The 19,587-nt window shown below is 39.9% G+C and overlaps 1 protein-coding gene across 1 annotated transcript; it reads left to right on the top strand.

The window, feature by feature from the left end:
• The first annotated feature begins 8,300 nt into the window (after window positions 1-8,300).
• On the top strand, window positions 8,301-10,553 carry LOC122671876 (chlorophyll a-b binding protein CP29.2, chloroplastic-like). The gene is made up of 2 exons (XM_043869340.1): window positions 8,301-8,849; window positions 10,123-10,553. The coding sequence occupies exons 1-2, from the start codon at window positions 8,349-8,351 to the stop codon at window positions 10,483-10,485; spliced, it is 864 nt and encodes a 287-aa protein (XP_043725275.1). The 5' UTR covers window positions 8,301-8,348; the 3' UTR covers window positions 10,486-10,553.
• The last annotated feature ends 9,034 nt before the right edge of the window (window positions 10,554-19,587 follow it).

Raw genomic sequence — 19,587 nt, 5'->3', positions numbered from 1 at the left:
AAATCACTGCACCCCCACCAATCATGAAGACCATCCCAGAGGTAGACTTTCTGTCATCCTTGTCAGTTTGGAAATCCAAATCTGTATATCCAACCGCTGACAACTGATCACAACCATATACAAGGAAATAATCTTTGGTCCTCCTTAGGTACTTGAGGATCCCCTTGACAGTTGTCCAATGTTCTTGTCCTGGATTGGATTGATATCGACTCACAATCCCTACAGTATGATAAATATCTAGCCTGATACACAACATGGCTTACATTAGACTTCCTACTGCTGAAGCATAAGGAACTCTCTTCATAGTCTCAATTTCCTCAGGAGTTTGAGGACATTGTGACTTGGATAAACCGATTCCAAGTCTGAGAGTCACATTACCTCTCTTCGAATCCTGCATGTTAAACCTCTCAAGCACTTTGTCAATGTAGGTGGATTGTGACAATCCCAACATCCTCTTCTTGCAATTTCTCACAAGCTTAATTCCTGGGATGTAGCTGGCTTCACCCAGATCTTTCATTGAGAATATTTTGGATAACCACATCTTTACAGATGAAAGTAACTCCACATCATTCCCAATGAATAGTATATCATCCACATATAGGACAAGAAAACAGACGGTACCCCCACAGATTTTCTTATATACACATGGTTCATCAATGTTTTGTTCAAACTCAAATTCCTTGATAGTTTGATCAAAACGGATGTTCTATGATCTGAAAGCTTGTTTTAGTCCATAAATGGATCTCAACAACCTGCATACCTTGTTTTCCTCCCCTAGGGAGACAAAACCCTCTGGCTAATTCATGTATATGATCTCATCAAGATAACCGTTAAGGAAAGCGGTCTGTACATCCATTTGTCAAATCTCATAATCATGGTATGCAGCAATCGACAATAGAATCCGAATGGATTTAATCATCGCTACCGGTGAGAAGGTTTCATCATAGTCAATACCCTCTTTCTGAGTGTATCCCTTCGTCACCAGTCTTGCCTTGAAACGTTCCACTTTTTCATCCACACCTCTCTTCCTCTTGTAGATCCATTTACAGTCAATGGGTTTTACCTCTTGTGGCTGATCTTCAAGACTCCAGACATGGTTAGAATCCATGGAATCTATTTTATTGCGCATAGCTTCCTGCCATTTCACCGAGTCAACATCCTTAAGAGCCTCAACGTAAGTATAAGGATCTGTGTCTGAACAATCAGACATCATGTCGAATTCTTCCACCTTTTGATCCTCCTCAATGAGAAGGTTCAAATGAGTTGGTGGTCTAATAGACCTCCCACTCCTCCTAGGCTCTTGAGGCTGTTGCTCAACTGTGTGTACGTCAACTAAAATTTCTGCCGGCGTAGAGGGTACTTGGTCATCAGTTATTTCTTTAATGACCACCGAATCTGATCTTGGTGAGATCATGTCATCCTCAAGAAAAGTTATATGCTTACTAACTATGACTTTCTGATTAACAGGGCCATAGAAGTAGTAGCCTATTGTAGTCTTAGGGTATCCTAAGAAATAACATCTATCTGTTCAGGATTCCAACTTATCTGTCTGTGGTTTTCTTATATGTGCTATACAACCCCACACCTTAACATGTTGAAGACTAGGCTTACGCCAAAACCACAACTCAAAAGGTGTTTTGGCCACAGACTTTGTTGGTACCATGTTCAATATATAGATGGTAGTTTTCAGTGCGAAACCCCTAAAACTCAATGGCAATTCCGAATAACTCAACATGGACCGACCATGTCCAACAAGGTTCGGTTCCTCCTTTCTGAAACTCCATTCTATTGAGGTGTTCCTGGGGCAGTCAACTGAGTTATAATCCCAGCTTCTTTCAGATAGTCCCTGAACTTATTTGATAAATACTCTCTTCCTCGATCAGATCGGAGGCACTTGATGCAATTTCCCACTTGTTTTTCAACCTCCGCTCGAAATTCCTTGAATTTATCAAAGGTTTTCGACTTGCGGTGCATCAAGTATATGTAACCATAGCGAGAGTAGTCATCAGTGAAGGTTACGAAGTATTGGTAACCATACCTCGCCTAAACGTTAATGGGTCCACATACATCAGAGTGTATCAATTATAATACAGTTTCGACTCTTCTTCCCTTGTTAGAGAAGGGTTTCTTGGTCATCTTTCCTTATAGACATGACTCACAGGTTGGATAAGGTTCCACCTTCAATGATTCCAAAGGTCCATCTTTCACCAACCTGTTTATCCATTCTACTCCAATATAACCTAACCTCAAGTGCCAAAGATATGTTGAATTATCTTGGGCTGATTTTCTTTTAATAGAATTATTGGAGATCTCATTTACCTCTAGTACCGATTTTAAGAGATATAATCTGTTATCCAGTAGGCTAGAAGCAACAAAAGAATTTTTGAACCGAATAGTTAACTTATTACCAAAAAGGAAAGTGTAACCATCCTTAACAAGCCTACTAACAGAAACAATGTTCCTCCTAAAATGAGGAACATAAAAACAATCTCTCAAAATTAAAGTACCACTACTGAAAATTAAATTAAAATCTCCAACGGCCTCAGCACCCGTACCCGTTCTCAAACGAACTTCATCCTTACTCAGTCTTCTTGTCAGCTTGAACCCCTACAACAAGTTGCAGATATGGGCGGTAGACCCTGAGTCCACCAACTATGCGTTAGTAGGTTCCTCTGAAAAATTAAACTCATAAAGGACTAAGGTTTCAGAAATACCTTCTTCCTATTTCTCCTGCTTCTTTTTCTGAGTAGCCAGGAAAGCACGACATTCCTTCTTCCAATGTCCATCCTTCTTACAATAGAAACAAGTCCTCTTGCCCTTGTTCTTCTGAATTCCCTTGTTACCGACCTTAGGATTTTTGCCCTTGTCAGCCTTCTTCTTCTTCTTCTTGCCCTTGGGCTTTGAGGAAGAAGACTTGTCCTCTATAGTCAAGACCTCCACTTTCTGATTCTTGGATGCAACTTCCACCTCTTGCAACATTTTGCCCAGCTCAGGGAGTTCCACGGAGAGTTTATTCATGTTATAATTAACTATAAACGATCCATAGATCTCTTGAGGCAAAGAGTAGAAGATGACATCCATCTTATAATTCAGCTTGAAGGATGTCCCAAGGTTCTCCAGTTCTTAGAACAAGTTCTGTATTTTCATCACATGATCTATAATCGGAGTTCCTTGAGCCATATTCGTGCTATGGAGGAGTGCCACCAGTTGATGATAGGCATGTCTTTCTTCTCTCCCATACATCTCCTTCAACTCCTCCATCATGTCCTTGGTCAAGTACAGATCCTTGACCGAATCAGCGATAGTCTTTTCCAGAGAACTTAACACGGGGAGTTTGGCCTTAGAGTTTTTCTATCAAAACAACTCATAGGCCGGCTTAGATTCGGAGTTTTCCTCATTGGGGAATTCAGGCTCTTCTTCATCCAGGACAAACATTAGACCTTCTGCAGACAGGAGTAACTTGATGTTCCTCCTCCAGTTAACATAGTTTGGGCTGATCAAAATATGATCTTTAATAAGGGCGGAATAGTTGATTTGGGTTGACATTTTTAAATGTACATGATGTACGAAAATTAACAATTAGCATGATCTACAACCATTGAAATAACTGGGGTAAGAACAATCAATGGTCAATCACACCCTAAGCTTCCCTCTAGCTTATAGGACATGAATTGAAAATCATCAACCCTTATGCTCCTGACTTAGCCTATCGGAGTTCATCATTTGCATCTTGGTTGGGTGGACAATTCTGTCTGCCACCTAAACTTTCAATGTGATTTGGCCACCTGAGTGTCATGCCCATTCCTATCGGTTGACACACACTCAAGTTAAATGTTTTTCCTTAATTTTGGAGGGAACTATGGTGTTTATGGGTTAATGCCTACTATCATAATATCATAATTCATCCATATATTATCCTATCGGCATCTACAAGGGTAGATCGATGAAATTTCTACACCCACCAACTAAGGGAGACCATGAGAATCCCACCAACCAGGGTTTTTCATATCACACTTGTATTAAAATTGAGGGATAACAAAAATGCATAAAAAACCACAAACATACATCCAATGTATAAATATAGTAGCACATCCAGCCAAGGAAAAATATAAACACCAATGGTTATGGGATAGCATCTTTAATAACATGAGTTCATATCCATGATAAACTCACTTTGATTAAAAGATGGATGGGAGCAATCATAGCCTTATATGTTACTCCCACTCATGGCAATATTAGTGAGATAATGCATATGCAACTAACTATTACAGGGAAATTCCTAAACTGTAATACACTTGGACGCTTCAAGTGAGTAAATCCTTCCTTCAATCCTCTCTCCAACGAACCAGCAAGATCCTTGATCCACGATTCAAAATCACAATCACGATCTCCAAACGGTTACAATGAATAATTTTAAATTAATTCAAAAATTATTACAACCCTTTCCAAATAAATAAAATTACATAACAGGAAACCAGTCCACCAAAATTGGACTACCTGGAGGATAAAAAGGAATTACATATAAAACAACATCCATGCCATGCCTAGCACACACATTCATCTAATGCATGTAATTTTAAATCCCATAACCATGGTCCTCATTACATAGATGATGCTCAAAAATAAATATTCTAATATTTTATGTGAAAAATGCTAAAAACACATAAAATCATCATTACCATGATAAACCAAGTCATAATGATCATGTGCATCCAATGCACCCAATATATAATCATTACCATGACAACTTATGTCATAATGATTATGTACATCACATGACCATTACCATAACAATTCAATGTCACAATGATCATGTGCATCACATAGCCATTACCATGACAACTTATGCCACAATGGTTATGTCACATGCCCCCACAATATAATCACATACATGCTTAAAATAAAATTAATAAACCATAAAATTATGATAAGCCATTATGCCTATTGGGGAAGGTGGGTGAAGGAATGAATCTCCCCACCCATCTTCTCCAAAGGATCTCCCTTTCAATAAGCAAACCAGAATTTTTAATCAAAAAAAAAAATTTTTTTTTTTTTTTTTTGAAAAACTGCTACTTAAAGTAGCCAAAGGAAAAAGTATAAAGAAGGGAAGACCACAAGGGCACACAAAGCGGCATCGCACGCGGCTGGCTGCTAGACCGCGCCACCAGAAGGCAGCCATGGCGCGTGACAAAAGGGGAAGGGGGGCAGGCCATGACAACCAAGGGGGGTTGGGGTGCATGAGGTAGGTGGGGCGCGCGCAGGGCAGCAAGCCCGCGGCCCCTCCTTCCCATGCATCTCAATCCCAAATTTTTTTTTTTTTTTGATAATAAAAACCGAATAAAAATTTTAAGAGCATCACATAAATAATGGAGAAGAAAAAATAACCCCATCGATAACGAGGCTCTGATACCACTGTTAGCATCCAAAGTGTGATCCATGCAGAAGCGAAAACAATATCACAATATCGATGGAAGAAGTCATTCAATAACTGAACAATGCAGGGATTGATTATTACCTAAGCCTCACAGATGCAAGACCTCCAATCGATGATAGCCCTTTCTCGATCATTCCATGCACCACACAAGCTTTACATTCCCCCATACGTTCAAGCTTTCTCCTCCACACCACCAAGGAACACACCACCTTGGATTTCTTCTAGAATCAAACAACAAGGAAGAGAGAGGGAGAAAACGATTTTTGGAGGGAGAGGGAGAGCTCCACGGTTTTGGGGTTTTTGGTGTATCTCTTGTGTGATTTTGCAATCCCACTATTATTATATATTATCATCTCACACAATCTCAAAGGGTTAGCTCACATAGGCAAGGCATATTGAGTTTTCTATTGGAACTCAATTGCTAGCCCATCTAAAATTTTCCCACAAGGAAATATATGCATTGCTAGGGGAATCAAATATTGGGTTGAATATCCAATATTCACCCAATAAGTTTTCTTTTCTAATAGTTTGATCACTGAATTGGTTAAAAAAATAGTTAAGAAATACTTTAAAGTATAGAGCCCATATAACAAAAAAATAATAAAAAAACTTTTTTTTTGTAAAAAAATAATAAATAACTTGATCTCCAAAGCAAGTTGTTTTTTACCATCTTCAAATGTAGGATATTTTAAAACAATCCATTCATGAATTTCGAACTTTCTTTGAAGTAGTTTTATTAATTTTTCTAATTAACCTTTCGTAAGGGTATTGGTAGGTTTCCACTTTGTCCCAAAATGTCCATCTCATCATTGCCTTGAACATTCTGGAGTAACAAAATAAGGTGTTTAAGTACACAAGTAATGTCCATTGGAGTTCTATCTTAAACTTCAATTCAGCTTTTAGTTTGAAGCCTATGTGGTATTTTGGATATTTCTTCTCTATGTCTAAATATTAAAAAGGCTTTTCAATCTATTTATATATATTTTTTATTTTCTTCTTTCTTGTTGATTGTTTGTGACAAGGAATTATATTTAAGTATGGTTGATTGAAGAAAATAATCTGATGGGTATTTTATCCTCCATAGGTGGAAATTATATTCTGTTTGAACAAACTATGTCGGGAATAGATTTTAATTGGTTTGGGAATCTCATGTTATGTGTGTCTTGAATTCTTGAACCCGTTTCGAAGATTGCCCTGCTCCAACATTTTTTATGGTAATCCGAAAACCTGACCCTAACTCAGGGTCAGAAATTTCCAGCCCTGACCCGCCCTCAGGGCCAAATATCTTAGCCCAAACCTTTTTCGGGCCAACAGGGCCAAACTTGCACCCCTACATGGAAGCATCAATAAGGGCATCATTTCGTATTTCATGGGGGCAGACAGTCATTCCCCCCTCCCAGTGTGTTTGGACGCAAGCACCACGCTTCCCATAAAATCATTTCCTTTCTATGTGTAGAAAATGTAAATATTTCCCTTCACTTTTCTTTCCCTACTTCCCTTGCAAATAGTTGATGGGCTCAATAATAATGGGTGGGGTTAACAAAGATTCAATTGGACTGAACATAATTTTCATGTAGGTTAGGGGCTTATTTTTATAGTTTTTGTGGGTGATACTATTTGAATTGGAATGCCAACCCAATACCTGGTTGGCTCAACCATTTTTGGCCTGAATAAATTATGGGCAAGAGATCCACTGCCCAATCGTGTGGCTCTTGCACCAATGTGGGGCCAATGAGAGTACCCGCAGGGGCATCAACACATGGATTTGATTTTGATTTCATCGGGGTGGGCAATACTTTTGTGTGCTCCTTTGCCTGGTCGTAGGGGCCACGCGATCAAGTAGCGTTCTTTTTTTTTTTTATATTATATTATATTAAAGGTGGAAAAAACTTATTTACATCGGAATATTATATTATCTAAAAAAGATTGTGCCCACCGTCAGGATGCCCAACATGTGTCTTCCTCTCTCCTCCCCCTTGGAAAAAGACTCTCTTGCCCTCCTGCATCCCGCCTTGCAATTGGTGTATGCCACTGCTTTGCTGAAAGTACGCACTTCTCTTTGCCAGTGGGATTGGATGGATGTCCATGGTTCACTATGGCTAGAGAAAAACATGGTCTCAGCATGAACGGTAGTAACACACTATTTTTTATCTTTAATCCTCCAAAGTAGGGGGAAAAATTCTCTGTAGTGTCCTAATCTGGCGATGCACTATAGTGTGGGCTTGAGAGCTTGACACGTGGAAGTGCGACTTACCGACTTCCAACAGTGCAAAGCTCAAGATGAAATAAAAGGGAAAGAAAAAAAAAAAACCTGCCTTGCATCGAGCTCACACCATTGGATGAAACTTTTTCCACGTGTCAAGCTCTCAGGACCGCTACCAGATTAGGGCATTATAAAGGATTTTAATCCCCTATAAGTAGATACTCTCGCCACACACAGGAACCAGGAATCCCCCTAAAATAGATATTTTTCTTGGGAAATCTCCTCATCATTCAAATCTAAACATAGCTTTTAATCCAATAAAAAGATCTAATATAGCTTGTGAACCTCAGTATTCAGTACCGTAAGATCTTTCCCACCATTTGATCTTAACCACAAAATTTATCAGCTTGTGAACCTCAGTATTCAGTACCGTAAGATCTTTCCGACCATTTGATCTTAACCACAAAATTTATCATATTACGTGCACTGCCACTGACCAGTGGGGTTGCCAAGTAGATAAGGCAAAGATAAGGCCAGAGCTCTCAAGTCCGTCAGATGGATACTCGCCTTTCATCCGACGACTATAAACCATCAATCGTGGATAAACCACTCAACCCTTTTATAATATACGAACATAAACGGCCGACAACAGCTAGCTCCACCTCTCCAGAACCCCAAAACTTCACCACAGGCCCACGTTAGAACGGAGCCATGGCCACCACCACAGCCGCTGCAACATCATTGTTCCTCAGAACTCGCCTTCAGGACTTGCATTTTAACTCAGGCAAGTTCCAAGCCCGGTTCGGTTTCGGTGGATTCAAGAAGACCGCACCGAAGAAGAGCGTGTCCAAACCGGTCATAGACCGGCCTTTGTGGTTCCCAAGTACAAAGGCGCCGGAATGGCTTGACGGAAGCTTAGCGGGAGACTATGGGTTCAACCCGTTCGGGTTGGGTAAGCCGGCGGAGTATTTGCAGTTTGATTACGATTCGTTGGACCAGAACCTGGCGAAGAACGAGGCGGGTGACGTGATCGGAACCCGGTCTGAGAGCTTCGACGTGAGATCTACTCCTTTGCAGCCTTATGACGAGGTGTTTGGGTTACAAAGGTTTAGGGAGTGCGAGCTAATTCATGGAAGGTGGGCCATGTTGGCTACACTTGGTGCACTCGCCGTTGAGTCACTCACCGGTGTCACCTGGCAAGATGCAGGGAAGGTATGTACTCTCATTCTCTCTCTCTCTCTCTCAACCTATGTTGATAGTCTCATCATAGTCAGTATTTCAAGTATTCCAAGTTTAGATAGACTCTACTTTTCAGCATACCCCATGGGAGGATAAAAATTCTATCCTTCCCACTCAAAACCCAGCCCAACTTGGGTCGGGTTCGACCCTGTTGGGCTCAATGCGGGTTGGGTTTGGCCCATATTTTGGTAATTTTCATGTTATTATTACATAAAAATGAGAAAAAAAAATTAATATAAATATATTTTTTATTAAATATTTATATTATATTAAATCAATAGTATGTATTTTATATATATATATTTAATTTTTTTTTTTTAATTTTTTGTAAAAGATATATTAAATAAAGGACCGAGTTCTTGGAAATTTATCCTCTCAAGTGCGGTGTATTGCCCGAGTTCCCTCTACCCACGGTGAACGGAGGACGGTGCGCCTCGTGGGTGCACTGGATAGTGCACTACACTTGAGAGGATGAAAATCCCCGAGTTTCCCTCCACCCACGGTGAATGGGACCCCCTATTCACTGCAGAGTGGGAGAGGATGGGAAAGGGTATCAAGATGGTATTTTGGGACATACTAAAACCCTAGGAGTGGTTTGTGAACCCTAGGATAGTGGACGAACCGTCCTTTATGAGTGGAAGGAAACTTAGTCCTTAAAAATAATTATGACACTCATCCATGATGTTTATCTTGCATGCATCTATACATATATTCATAAGGGAGATGGTTGGGCACGCTGCCCACTCCGGGTAAAAGGGGGCAGCCTTGCCCAATGGGGAGGGGCAGGGTGATCCTTTCCCATGGGGAGTGGAGAAAGATGACATAGGGTGGACACCACCTATGCGGCGTGTCCATCCTTTTCCTTATTTATATGGTATACATATTTTAACACATGTACATGACCAAGCCGGGTCAGGCTCAACGCAAGGCCTTAGCACAGGCCCAACCTAGGCCTTGAAATTTTCAAGCAGCTTTGAGTGGGCATGGCACGGGCTTAGGTTCAGGCTCGGGGTTGGCTCGTCGGTCAAACTTGTACCCTTACTAGAGATCTTGTGTTGCAAAACATTGCCCTAGTGTGATGATACCTTTTTTTTTTGGGGGAGGGGGGGGGTAAGTGTGATGATTCATTTTTGTGTTGCAAAACATTGCCCTAGTGTGATGATCCATTAATACTAGAAAGAAAGAGTTTGGACCAAAATGATAATGATGATTAATGAGTTGGTGAGGGTTAATTATCTTTTTGCAGGTAGAATTGATAGAGGGAGCATCATACCTAGGCCAACCTCTTCCATTCTCCTTGACCTCATTGATATTGATTGAGGTTCTTGTGATCGGATACATTGAGTTCCAAAGGAATGCAGAGCTTGACCCGGAGAAGAGGTTGTACCCTGGAGGCAAGTTCTTTGACCCTCTTGGCTTGGCCTCTGACCCTGAGAAGAAATCCCGCCTTCAACTTGCAGAGATCAAGCATGCCCGTCTTGCCATGGTTGGCTTCCTTGGCTTTGCTGTCCAAGCCGCTGCCACCGGCAAAGGCCCACTTAACAACTGGGCTACCCATTTGAGTGATCCACTTCACACAACCATCTTTGATACCTTCTCTTCCTCTTAAATTTTTTTTCTTTTTCTCTCATCTACTCTACTTTCTTGCCTAGTGAGTGACCAATGACATTTTACCCAAGGCAAATTGTTATTTACATTCCCATCTTGTAAAAAGCTAGTTCTATGATATATAAGGACCTCGTAACTCTCCACCCATGGTCATGAGAGAATCTCTTCGTTCACCTCATCTGACCCTCTGGCTGGATTATGAAGAAGGGTATTTCGGACTATGAATAATAAGAGCGGTGGGAGTTAATGATAACCCAAAGTCCAATTTTAACCTCACATCACATTGGTGAATGGGTGCAAGAACACATAATCCAATATATAAAATATGGGAGAAAGAAGGTTGTTTGGTCTTGTAGGTGGAGTATATTCCACGCAACTAACCTCATGGTCATTGGATTAAAGTCATGCATTAATGACCATAACGGGACTAACACTACGCTGAGAAAAAGCCGTTGCATATAAATGACTTTTAAAATGGGTTTGTAATCTTCTTACTTGAAAGAATTATTATCCAATTTAATTGGATTGATAAAAAAATTGCTAGGAGCTATGTGCATTTTTTTTATTTTTTTTGCTAACCACAGTGTCCGGACCTTTGGCCTAACTAGTCCCCTGAGCACACACGTATATTTCTATACGTGCACTTGTCAACACCAGATCTTATGAGAACCATAGAAGCTGTGGAGTAGACCCTAAGAGGGTAAGATGAGTTCAACTCAGGATGCATGTCGATTTAGACACACTCCGTTGTCATTTGAGCTACACTTTTGGGGTTTGAACTATACACATAAAATAGTAGGGGAAGAGTTTTTTTTATCCGAGAGCGTGTCCCCATGCGCCATGGGAGTACATGGTAAGCATCAACTGGGGAGTGATTTCTATCTTCCATGGGGTAGGATGATCATTTCACCTCATCTTGTGTCTAGGCATGGGAGTCATGCTCCTGGATAGACCTTTTCCCCAAAATAAAGTAACTATATGCACAAATGAAGATGGTATCTTAAGCTTAGAGCAAGGATTTAGGTATCGGTATCATATCGGTGAATACATATTGGTATAGATTGTGCCCAATGACAATATGTATCAGTATCAGCCTCGCATGATACCACTACTAGACCAGTACGGTATCGATGAATTGGTTAAAATGTGAAGAATGTACGCAATAAAGTTGTTTATTTTGTATTAGAAATCGAACCAATACAGCTGATCCATACCGATACCAATGAAACCCGATACGAGTCACAATACCAATTACTAAAATCCCCTGACTTAAAAGTAGCGATCAACAAAATAAGTTAGATGTAATACGTTTATGTAAAGAACGGAGTGAGAACTCCACATCTTTTGATAAATGGTAAGATAGAGAATAGAAACAAACCCACTTTAGCTTTTTGGGGCAAAAATATGCATTGCAGAATTAAACTAGCTTTCTAAGAGAATTATAAGTTCATCTCCAATTCTCATAAAAAAACAGTTCATCTCCAATAATTCAACAAGTGCATAACAGATGAGTCCTTGTAAGGGTGCAATTTGGACCAGACCATGAGAAATTGTGAGCTCAAGTTTTGAATTTCATTGGACCCTCTAGCTCTACTATCCAAAAATCATCAGTTATTTAATTTAAGAAGGCAACAAAACAAAAAAGGAATGGTTTTTGCCAATAGATGCCTAACTTCACATCTACTCCCATTGGTACCATCAGATTACATTAAGGAGAGGTAATTTCAATTTTTCCACAAAGGTTGAAAGTGTAATGAAGATTCAAGAGTCTAATCACATGATCATATCATCAATGAAAGAGCGACTCTACTCCACGGGTGAAGGAGAATTTTTTTCCACAAAGGTTGAAAGTGTAATGAAGATTCAAGAGTCTAATCACATGATCACATCATCAATGAAAGAGCGACTCTACTCCACGGGTGAAGGAGAATTTTGATCCTCCTGAGACCTCAAATATTCTTTTAGAACCCATGGCTACGTTAGGGGTGTCAATTGGTTTGGTTCTGGACTATCGGTCTGAACCAACCTTTAAGGGTTAATATTAGAACCAGACTAATAAGAAAATCGGTTCCAAACATGAGATCCAGGACCATTGACTAATGGATGGGTTGATTCCGATTCCTAAATAGTTCTAAGCATCCAAAATTTTTAAAATATATATATATATATATCCCCTAACACATCCTACATACATTCTTTTTTTTTTTTTTTTTTTTTGGGTAATATGCTACATGCATTTAATGAATGGTAATAATGAATACCCTATAATGAATGTCATGCTTTATTAATTTGTAAACTTTTATTATTTTATTTTTTAACAAATATTCAATTAATCATATAGGTAATTATTAATTTATATAAATAGTATATTTTTTTGGGAAGCACTTTTTTGTCTGGGAGGCCACACTCCCATGTGTCTATCTCTCTCCTCCTTAAAACAAGGGGACAGAAGTGTCTTTTCACATGGGGAGGAGAGAGATAGACTCATGGGAGTGCTGACGTAAGGCCACACTCCCGAACATAGATCTTTTTCCCTTTTTTTTTTTTATGGCTTGAGATTCATTCTCAACCTACAAGATGTGTTCCCACCTGTGAGGCCTTAACTATATAGACCATCACAATTCACAACTCAATTAGAGTTCAAATTTTCTAGATTTGTTGTTACATATCTAGAAATGCTGTCTACATAATTTTCACCAAAAAAAATAAAGTCCCATAATTCTTGACTCATGTGGTCTATATCAATCTAAAGTGGTTATCATTTGGGTCATGGGGATTGGTATCGGACGAACCCAACAGTCAAGTTAACTCTGGATTAGATAAGGATGTTAGTTGACTTGTCAAATCTCCCCTTCACCCCACCCTCTCAAAAAAAAAAAATTATATTAAATTATAGCAAATCGGAGAACCAAATATTGTGATTGGTTTTGGATCGATCCAGCCAATCCAAGTTCGAGTTAACTTGGGATTAGACTGTTTTGACAAATTATAGCTTAAGTACCCTATGTTTTTTTTGTTTTTTTTGATAGAAAGTACCCTATGTTTCACATATTATGGTTGGGGTAATTAAACCAGATTATATTAATTAATTACTCAAATTTTTTTTTAAATTTTATCCTAATAAATTTATCCAAAAAAAATTTAAGAGGAATTTCTTAAATCCTCGAGATTAAAGAAAGATTTTGAAAAGATTTACCTGATCCCCCAATTAGTTACAACTTGTCCTGTCCAACATAAAATACAATTATACTTATCATCCCCTAGGACCCCTCCCCTCTAAGTATTCATAATTTCAAACCCTTCCCCTGGTTTTGAATGAAGATACTGCCCTCCTCTACTATTGAAAGATTCTATTAATTGTACCCTAATCGTTTTAAAATGCCATTAAGCGATGATATGGATATTTATAAATTTTTTAAAATTTCATAATACTCTTAATATAATTTTATTTTTATTTTGTCCTCTGCAACCCCAAAAGGGCCAAAACCCCTTACCCTCAGAACAGGGACAACAGTCACAACACTATCTTCTTCCCTATTTCTCGATTCTTCTTCGTTCACTTTTCTTCCAAAAAAAAACAGAGAGAGAGAGAGGGAGAGAAAGAAAGAGAGATAAGCCCTCTTGTCTAAGCTCGTTCACCTCGCCCCTCTTCTCAGCCTCCATCGACTCTGCAGAAACTCCTTCGCTGGAGTACCATAAGGCGAAACCGTGGCAATTCCTGAAACTTGATCAGAATTCTCTATGACTCTTCAAGAAGAAGACAAATAAGGTAAATTTGTGTGTGTGTTTTTTTTTTCTTTTTCCAGTTTCTAACCTTCTGTCTCTTTCTCGTTGCAGAGACGAGATGGGTGGTGGTGGAGGGTGTTCATGGGGGTACAGGGGAAGGGGTGGGGAGGTGGTGGTTTGCAGAGGCGGTAAGGTAACTCTGTTTTTTTTTTTTTTTTTTTTCTAATCTTTTGCCTCTTTCAATCTCTGTTATTTTTTTTTTCTTAGTTTCTAACCTTCTGTCTTTTCTTGTTGCAGAGACGAGATGGGTGGTGGCAGGTGGACATGGGGCCAGGGGAAGGGGTGGGGAGGTGGTGGTTGCAGAGGCGGTAAAGCAGGGGTAGGGGACTGGGGTGCGGTTACAGGGACAGGGGCGGGTGGGCATGGGGGTGCAGCGGCAAGGTGGTGCCTGGGCATGGGACTATGGGAGTGCAGTGGAAGGATTGGGGTGGTGGTGGTTTGCAGAGGCGGTCAAAACCTGCCCCCACCGGAACTGGTAGGGGTGGTTTTTTTTTTGGGAAAATTTCAGGGACACCCCCTAAAAGTATCCAATATCTCATAATCTTACCATATTTAGTCAAAATGTCACAGACACCCCCTATTTTTATGAATTTATTTCAATTTAGTCCAATCCGTTAGTCTCTGCAATTAAGTGTTTGTTAACTCTTTTTAAATGGCAAAATTACCCTTACCACAATGAAATCCCTATAATACCCTTAATGATGAATTAATGATGTTAGAAGTTAGTTTTAGAAAAAGACAATTTTGCCCTTGTTTTTATTCAATACTTTTTTTTTATTCCTTTTTTCTCCCCTTCTTCTCCTTATGCTGTTTCTTCCGCCGCCGCCACCCCCTCCAGCCCTCCTTCTATGTCCGCACAATTTCCTCCACATCTCCTTCTTCTCCTCTCGGGTTTCCTCTTCTTCTTCCTAATCTTCTTCTATTTTTTCTGCTCCACATTTCTTTGCACCATAGCCGACAATGGATTCGAGAGAGCACGAAAAAAAATGATGGCAGCCAATGGATTTTGATTCTGTGTTGGGTTTGGAAAATGGGAATAAAAGAAAAGAAATAGGGATCCGATGGTTATTGGGAGGGAAAATGGAAAAGGAAATCAAAAACATGATGGGATCAGAAATGATAAATTAGTTGAGGATAGGTGTGGTCATGGCTGGAATTCAGATTGGGGTTTTATTTAGACAAGGATGTGGTAGAGTAGAAGTGAAAAGAAATGGAGAGGAGAATCGGTGATGGTGGGATGAGGGTTTTTAGAATGAAAATGATAAACAAATAAAGAGAAAAAAATAGGGATGAAAGGAGAAATTGGGGTTAGTGGAGATGATGGCAGTTTTAGCAGAGATGGGTTTTGAGAGAGGGTCGGTGATGAGGTTTCGGAAATGGAAGATGTATTTGCCTCGTTTTGTCGCCCTTCTTTAGTTCGCTTTCAGCCATGGGTGGAAATGGAAGTCCGGTCATCTTCTCGTTTTGTCACCCTTCTTCAGTTCGCTTTCTCCTTGCCTTGCCGCTGGTAATGGTCACCGTAGCCGGAGCAGGTGATGGTCGCCGGAGCCGGAGCCATAGAGGGAAGAAGATGAAATGACATTTTTGTCCTTTTATTTAAATAACTAAGGGATAAAATGGATATTTAGGGAAGAAGATGAAATGACAGTTTTGTCATTTTATTTAAATAACTAAGGGGTAAAATAGATATTTCACCTTTGGGTACTAACTGTGCTTAACGTTTGGGGTGTCTGTGACATTTTAACCAAGTATGGTAAACTTCTAAGATATTGGATACTTTTAGGGGGTGTCCGCAAAATTTTCCCTTTTTTTTTTAAATAAATAAAAAAAACCGACGTATAGAGCAAGGAGAGAAAAAGGCTCTGCAACAAGAGGGGGCCATTGGTTGCAAGAAGAAGAAGATGGGTTAGGTCATTGGTTTCAGGAGAAGAAGAAGAAGAAAAAATTCCAATGGTTGGAGACAATAGAGCAAGGAGAGAGAAAGGCTTCTGCCTTTTTTGTTTTTAACTCCAATTAAAGGGTAATGTCATCTTTCGAACTACTGTTTTAACACGTTAGCCACTTAGGATACGATTGATAGAATCTTTCAAAAGTAGAGGAGGGCATAATCATTATTCAAAACCTGGGAAGGGGTTTGATATTATGAGTACTTAGAGGGGAAGGGGATGATATTTATTCAATCTTTATTTATGGATGTAAAACAAATTTTAAACATACTTATTGTGTAACTATTTTTTTAATTTTGTGGATCTAAGAAATTTCCTCAAAATTTTATCCTATTAAATAATAACATTTTTTAGGATAATTTGCACATACTACCGCTAAGGTTTGATGAAAGGATAATTTTACCCCTTAGTTTTGAAAAATTCTACGTACCCCCTGAGGTTTACAAACGATAACAAATAAACCCATTCCGTCAATTCATGACTAACACTGTTAAAAATATGCTATGAACGGATAGAATTGCCCTTACAATAAGAAAAAAAAAAAAAAAAAAACATACCTGCAACTCATCTTCCCCAAAATCGATTGGGGAAAATGAGTTGTGGGAACACCATGGAAACAGAGACAGTGGCACGGAGCAATTTGGAGCAGAGTCTACCCAAATTAGATTTCTCTCTTTAAATCATGTCTTTCATTATGATTTCTTAAATCTGAGTTCATAATACTGTTCTGGTTTCATCAATGAATAGTTTGTTAATCTTGTTCTGAATCATTAAGTTTCCGCCATCGATTTCAGCAATCCTATTTCAAGTCTGATTTCTAAAAACTTCAGTATCTGATTCTGGAATCTGAATTACTATTTTGTTCCTGCTATCTGTTACTGGTTTGTTCAACTTTTCAAGTTCTTACCACTGATTAGAACCCTAATCAGTCTTGCGATTCTGCAGAAATTGAACTATCCTACTCCTAGTAGGATTACTCAATATCTGTGGATATGTCAATCAAAATCAGACCAAGTTTTATAGGATTACTCTTCCCTAAGATCGGATCCTTCGACCAGGATTTGAGCTTAAATCATCGCTCCATTTCAAAAGTGTAAAGACAAAGGGTGAAATAGGGCTGCTTTGTGAAAGGCCCTTGGAACTTCTAGAAACAGCTGGGAGACATCCATAAAGGAAAACATACATTCTTAAATTCAGCTCCTCAATTTGATCCTGGATTTTTTCGCTTGCCGTGCCACTGTCTTGGTTTCCATGGTGTCCCCCATACCTGCAACTCATCTTACCCCAAACGGTTTGGGGAAGATGAGTTGTAGGTTTTTTTTTATTTTTAGTTTTCTTATAAGGGCAATTCTGTCAGTTCATAGCATATTTTTAATGTTGTTAATCATGAACTGACGGAACGGGTTTATTTGTTACCGTTTGCAAACCTCAAGGGGGTACGTAGAATTTTTAAAAAATGGGAGGTAAAATTATCCTTTCGTCAAACCTTAGGGGTGGTATGTGTAAATTACCCAATGTTTTTAATATAGTAAAAGTTTTCATGTATCATCATGAAAGGTGCATAGTCGTACTTAAAACCCTTCAATGGGGACAATAATCCCTTTTGAAATACCAAAACCACCCCTCCCCACAATCTACAAATCGTCGTTGGCCCTTCCCTTACGTGCATGAATGTTGTTGGTGAAGCCTGATTTGGTCCAGAAAGTGCGGTTGGGACCTTCGGAGGGCCGTTTTGACCTCGAATCAATCTCGAAATGCCGAAAACTGACGGGGCTCCATGCCATAGGCTGGAGTGGTGTTGGGCTCGTCGAGTTCTTCGAAACGAGTATCTTTTGAGCCATGTGTTACGTTTTGGTCCGGCCCAGGTTTTTGGGCATTTTTGGGCTGAGGGCATTTGTGTACTTTCTGGTTAGGGCTTTCTTATTTATTGTTCTTATCTCTTTGAGAGAGATAGATGAGGGTTTTGTAATACTTCAGAGACATAATGAAATATGTTCTACTCTTCAGTCGTGGATGTAGCTTCCAGATTGGAGGTGAACCACGTAAAATCTCTGTGTTGTGCGTTGTGTTCTTTTCTATTTCGTTTTTCTTCTGTAAATCGCCATTCTGGGTGTTGTTTTCGCAACAATGAATTCCTTGCCTTTTTAATATGAAAACCTAATGGACCCACATCATCCTCCCCTCCTTCTCATCCTCCTACAACCCAACCCAATACCACCCGCCCCTAACCCCTGTTGCAACCCAACCCACCATCATGCCCCACCCTCCCCATCTTTCCCTCCCTTTGTTCTTTCCTAACCTTCACCCCCTACTGTGATCTCAACCTTGCTGCGACCCCAAACCCTCACCCCTCGACTTCATTTGGCCACACAACCTTCCTTTGCGACCTTGCTCCTTTACGCTCTTAGGAAGCTCAGTTGCAGAGACTTCAGTCACATGGTGAGGGCCAGTGAAGTGGAATCTCCACCTCATCTAACACAGGGCTCAAAGATAGTTAGATGGATGGAGATTCCATTTCATTGGCCCTCCCTCGTGAGAGTCTGGTTGAAGGGAAACTCTGTCAAAAAGGGTGGGGGGGAGAAGGATTAAAATCATCTCCAATTCCTGACATGTGCAGTGTAGTGCAGTTCAGGATTGGGATGTTGCCACTTGGTAGACGCAACATCCAACGGTCCAAGCTCAATTCAACTAGTTTTTTTTTTTTCTTTCTTATCGAGCTCGAACTGTTGGATGTTGTGCCTCCCAGATGGTGACATCCCAACCGCGAACTGCAGTTTTAGGGAATTGGAGAGGATTTTGTTGTAGGAGAAGAACGCTAACCGGTCTTTTAGCTCTTGCGCCTAGACTTAGGAACGGGCAAAGTTACCATTACATCCTAGTTGAAATTGAAAATACCATCCATGTTGATGCCTGTGCGCACGCTCTCATTTGCTCGCCCACTCACTGGTGCATGGGCCACACACCTAGATAGCAATCTCTTGCTAAAAAAAAGGGGCAAAGTTTCGTGCATAATAACACGTGTCTCCTTTTAGAATCCGGATCAGCTACCCACATGGGGACAGGTGGGGACAGATCTAACCCCATGGATCTAAACTCTCTTCTTTTATAATAGGGTTCGAACCTAATGCCCTCTATTTGATGCGTCATAACCCTTATGCCCCACCTTATGCCCCTAAAAAATTTTTATGAAAATTCTTCCAAATTCACAATGTGTTGCTTTATGGCACAATGATGCACGGATTTTTCATCCTCCCGTGGGTCATTGAACGACAATTCCATAGAAATCGGATTTGTGTTCACTTTGCAAAATACCAAAAATCCTTTCTTGTAATTGTAAATGAGAGGGAGAACTGAGAACTGAAAGCTGAAAC

Source organism: Telopea speciosissima, chromosome 8 (genome assembly GCF_018873765.1).
Source record: "Telopea speciosissima isolate NSW1024214 ecotype Mountain lineage chromosome 8, Tspe_v1, whole genome shotgun sequence".
NCBI lineage: Eukaryota > Viridiplantae > Streptophyta > Magnoliopsida > Proteales > Proteaceae > Telopea > Telopea speciosissima.
This window is presented reverse-complemented; position numbering and strand designations above follow the sequence as displayed.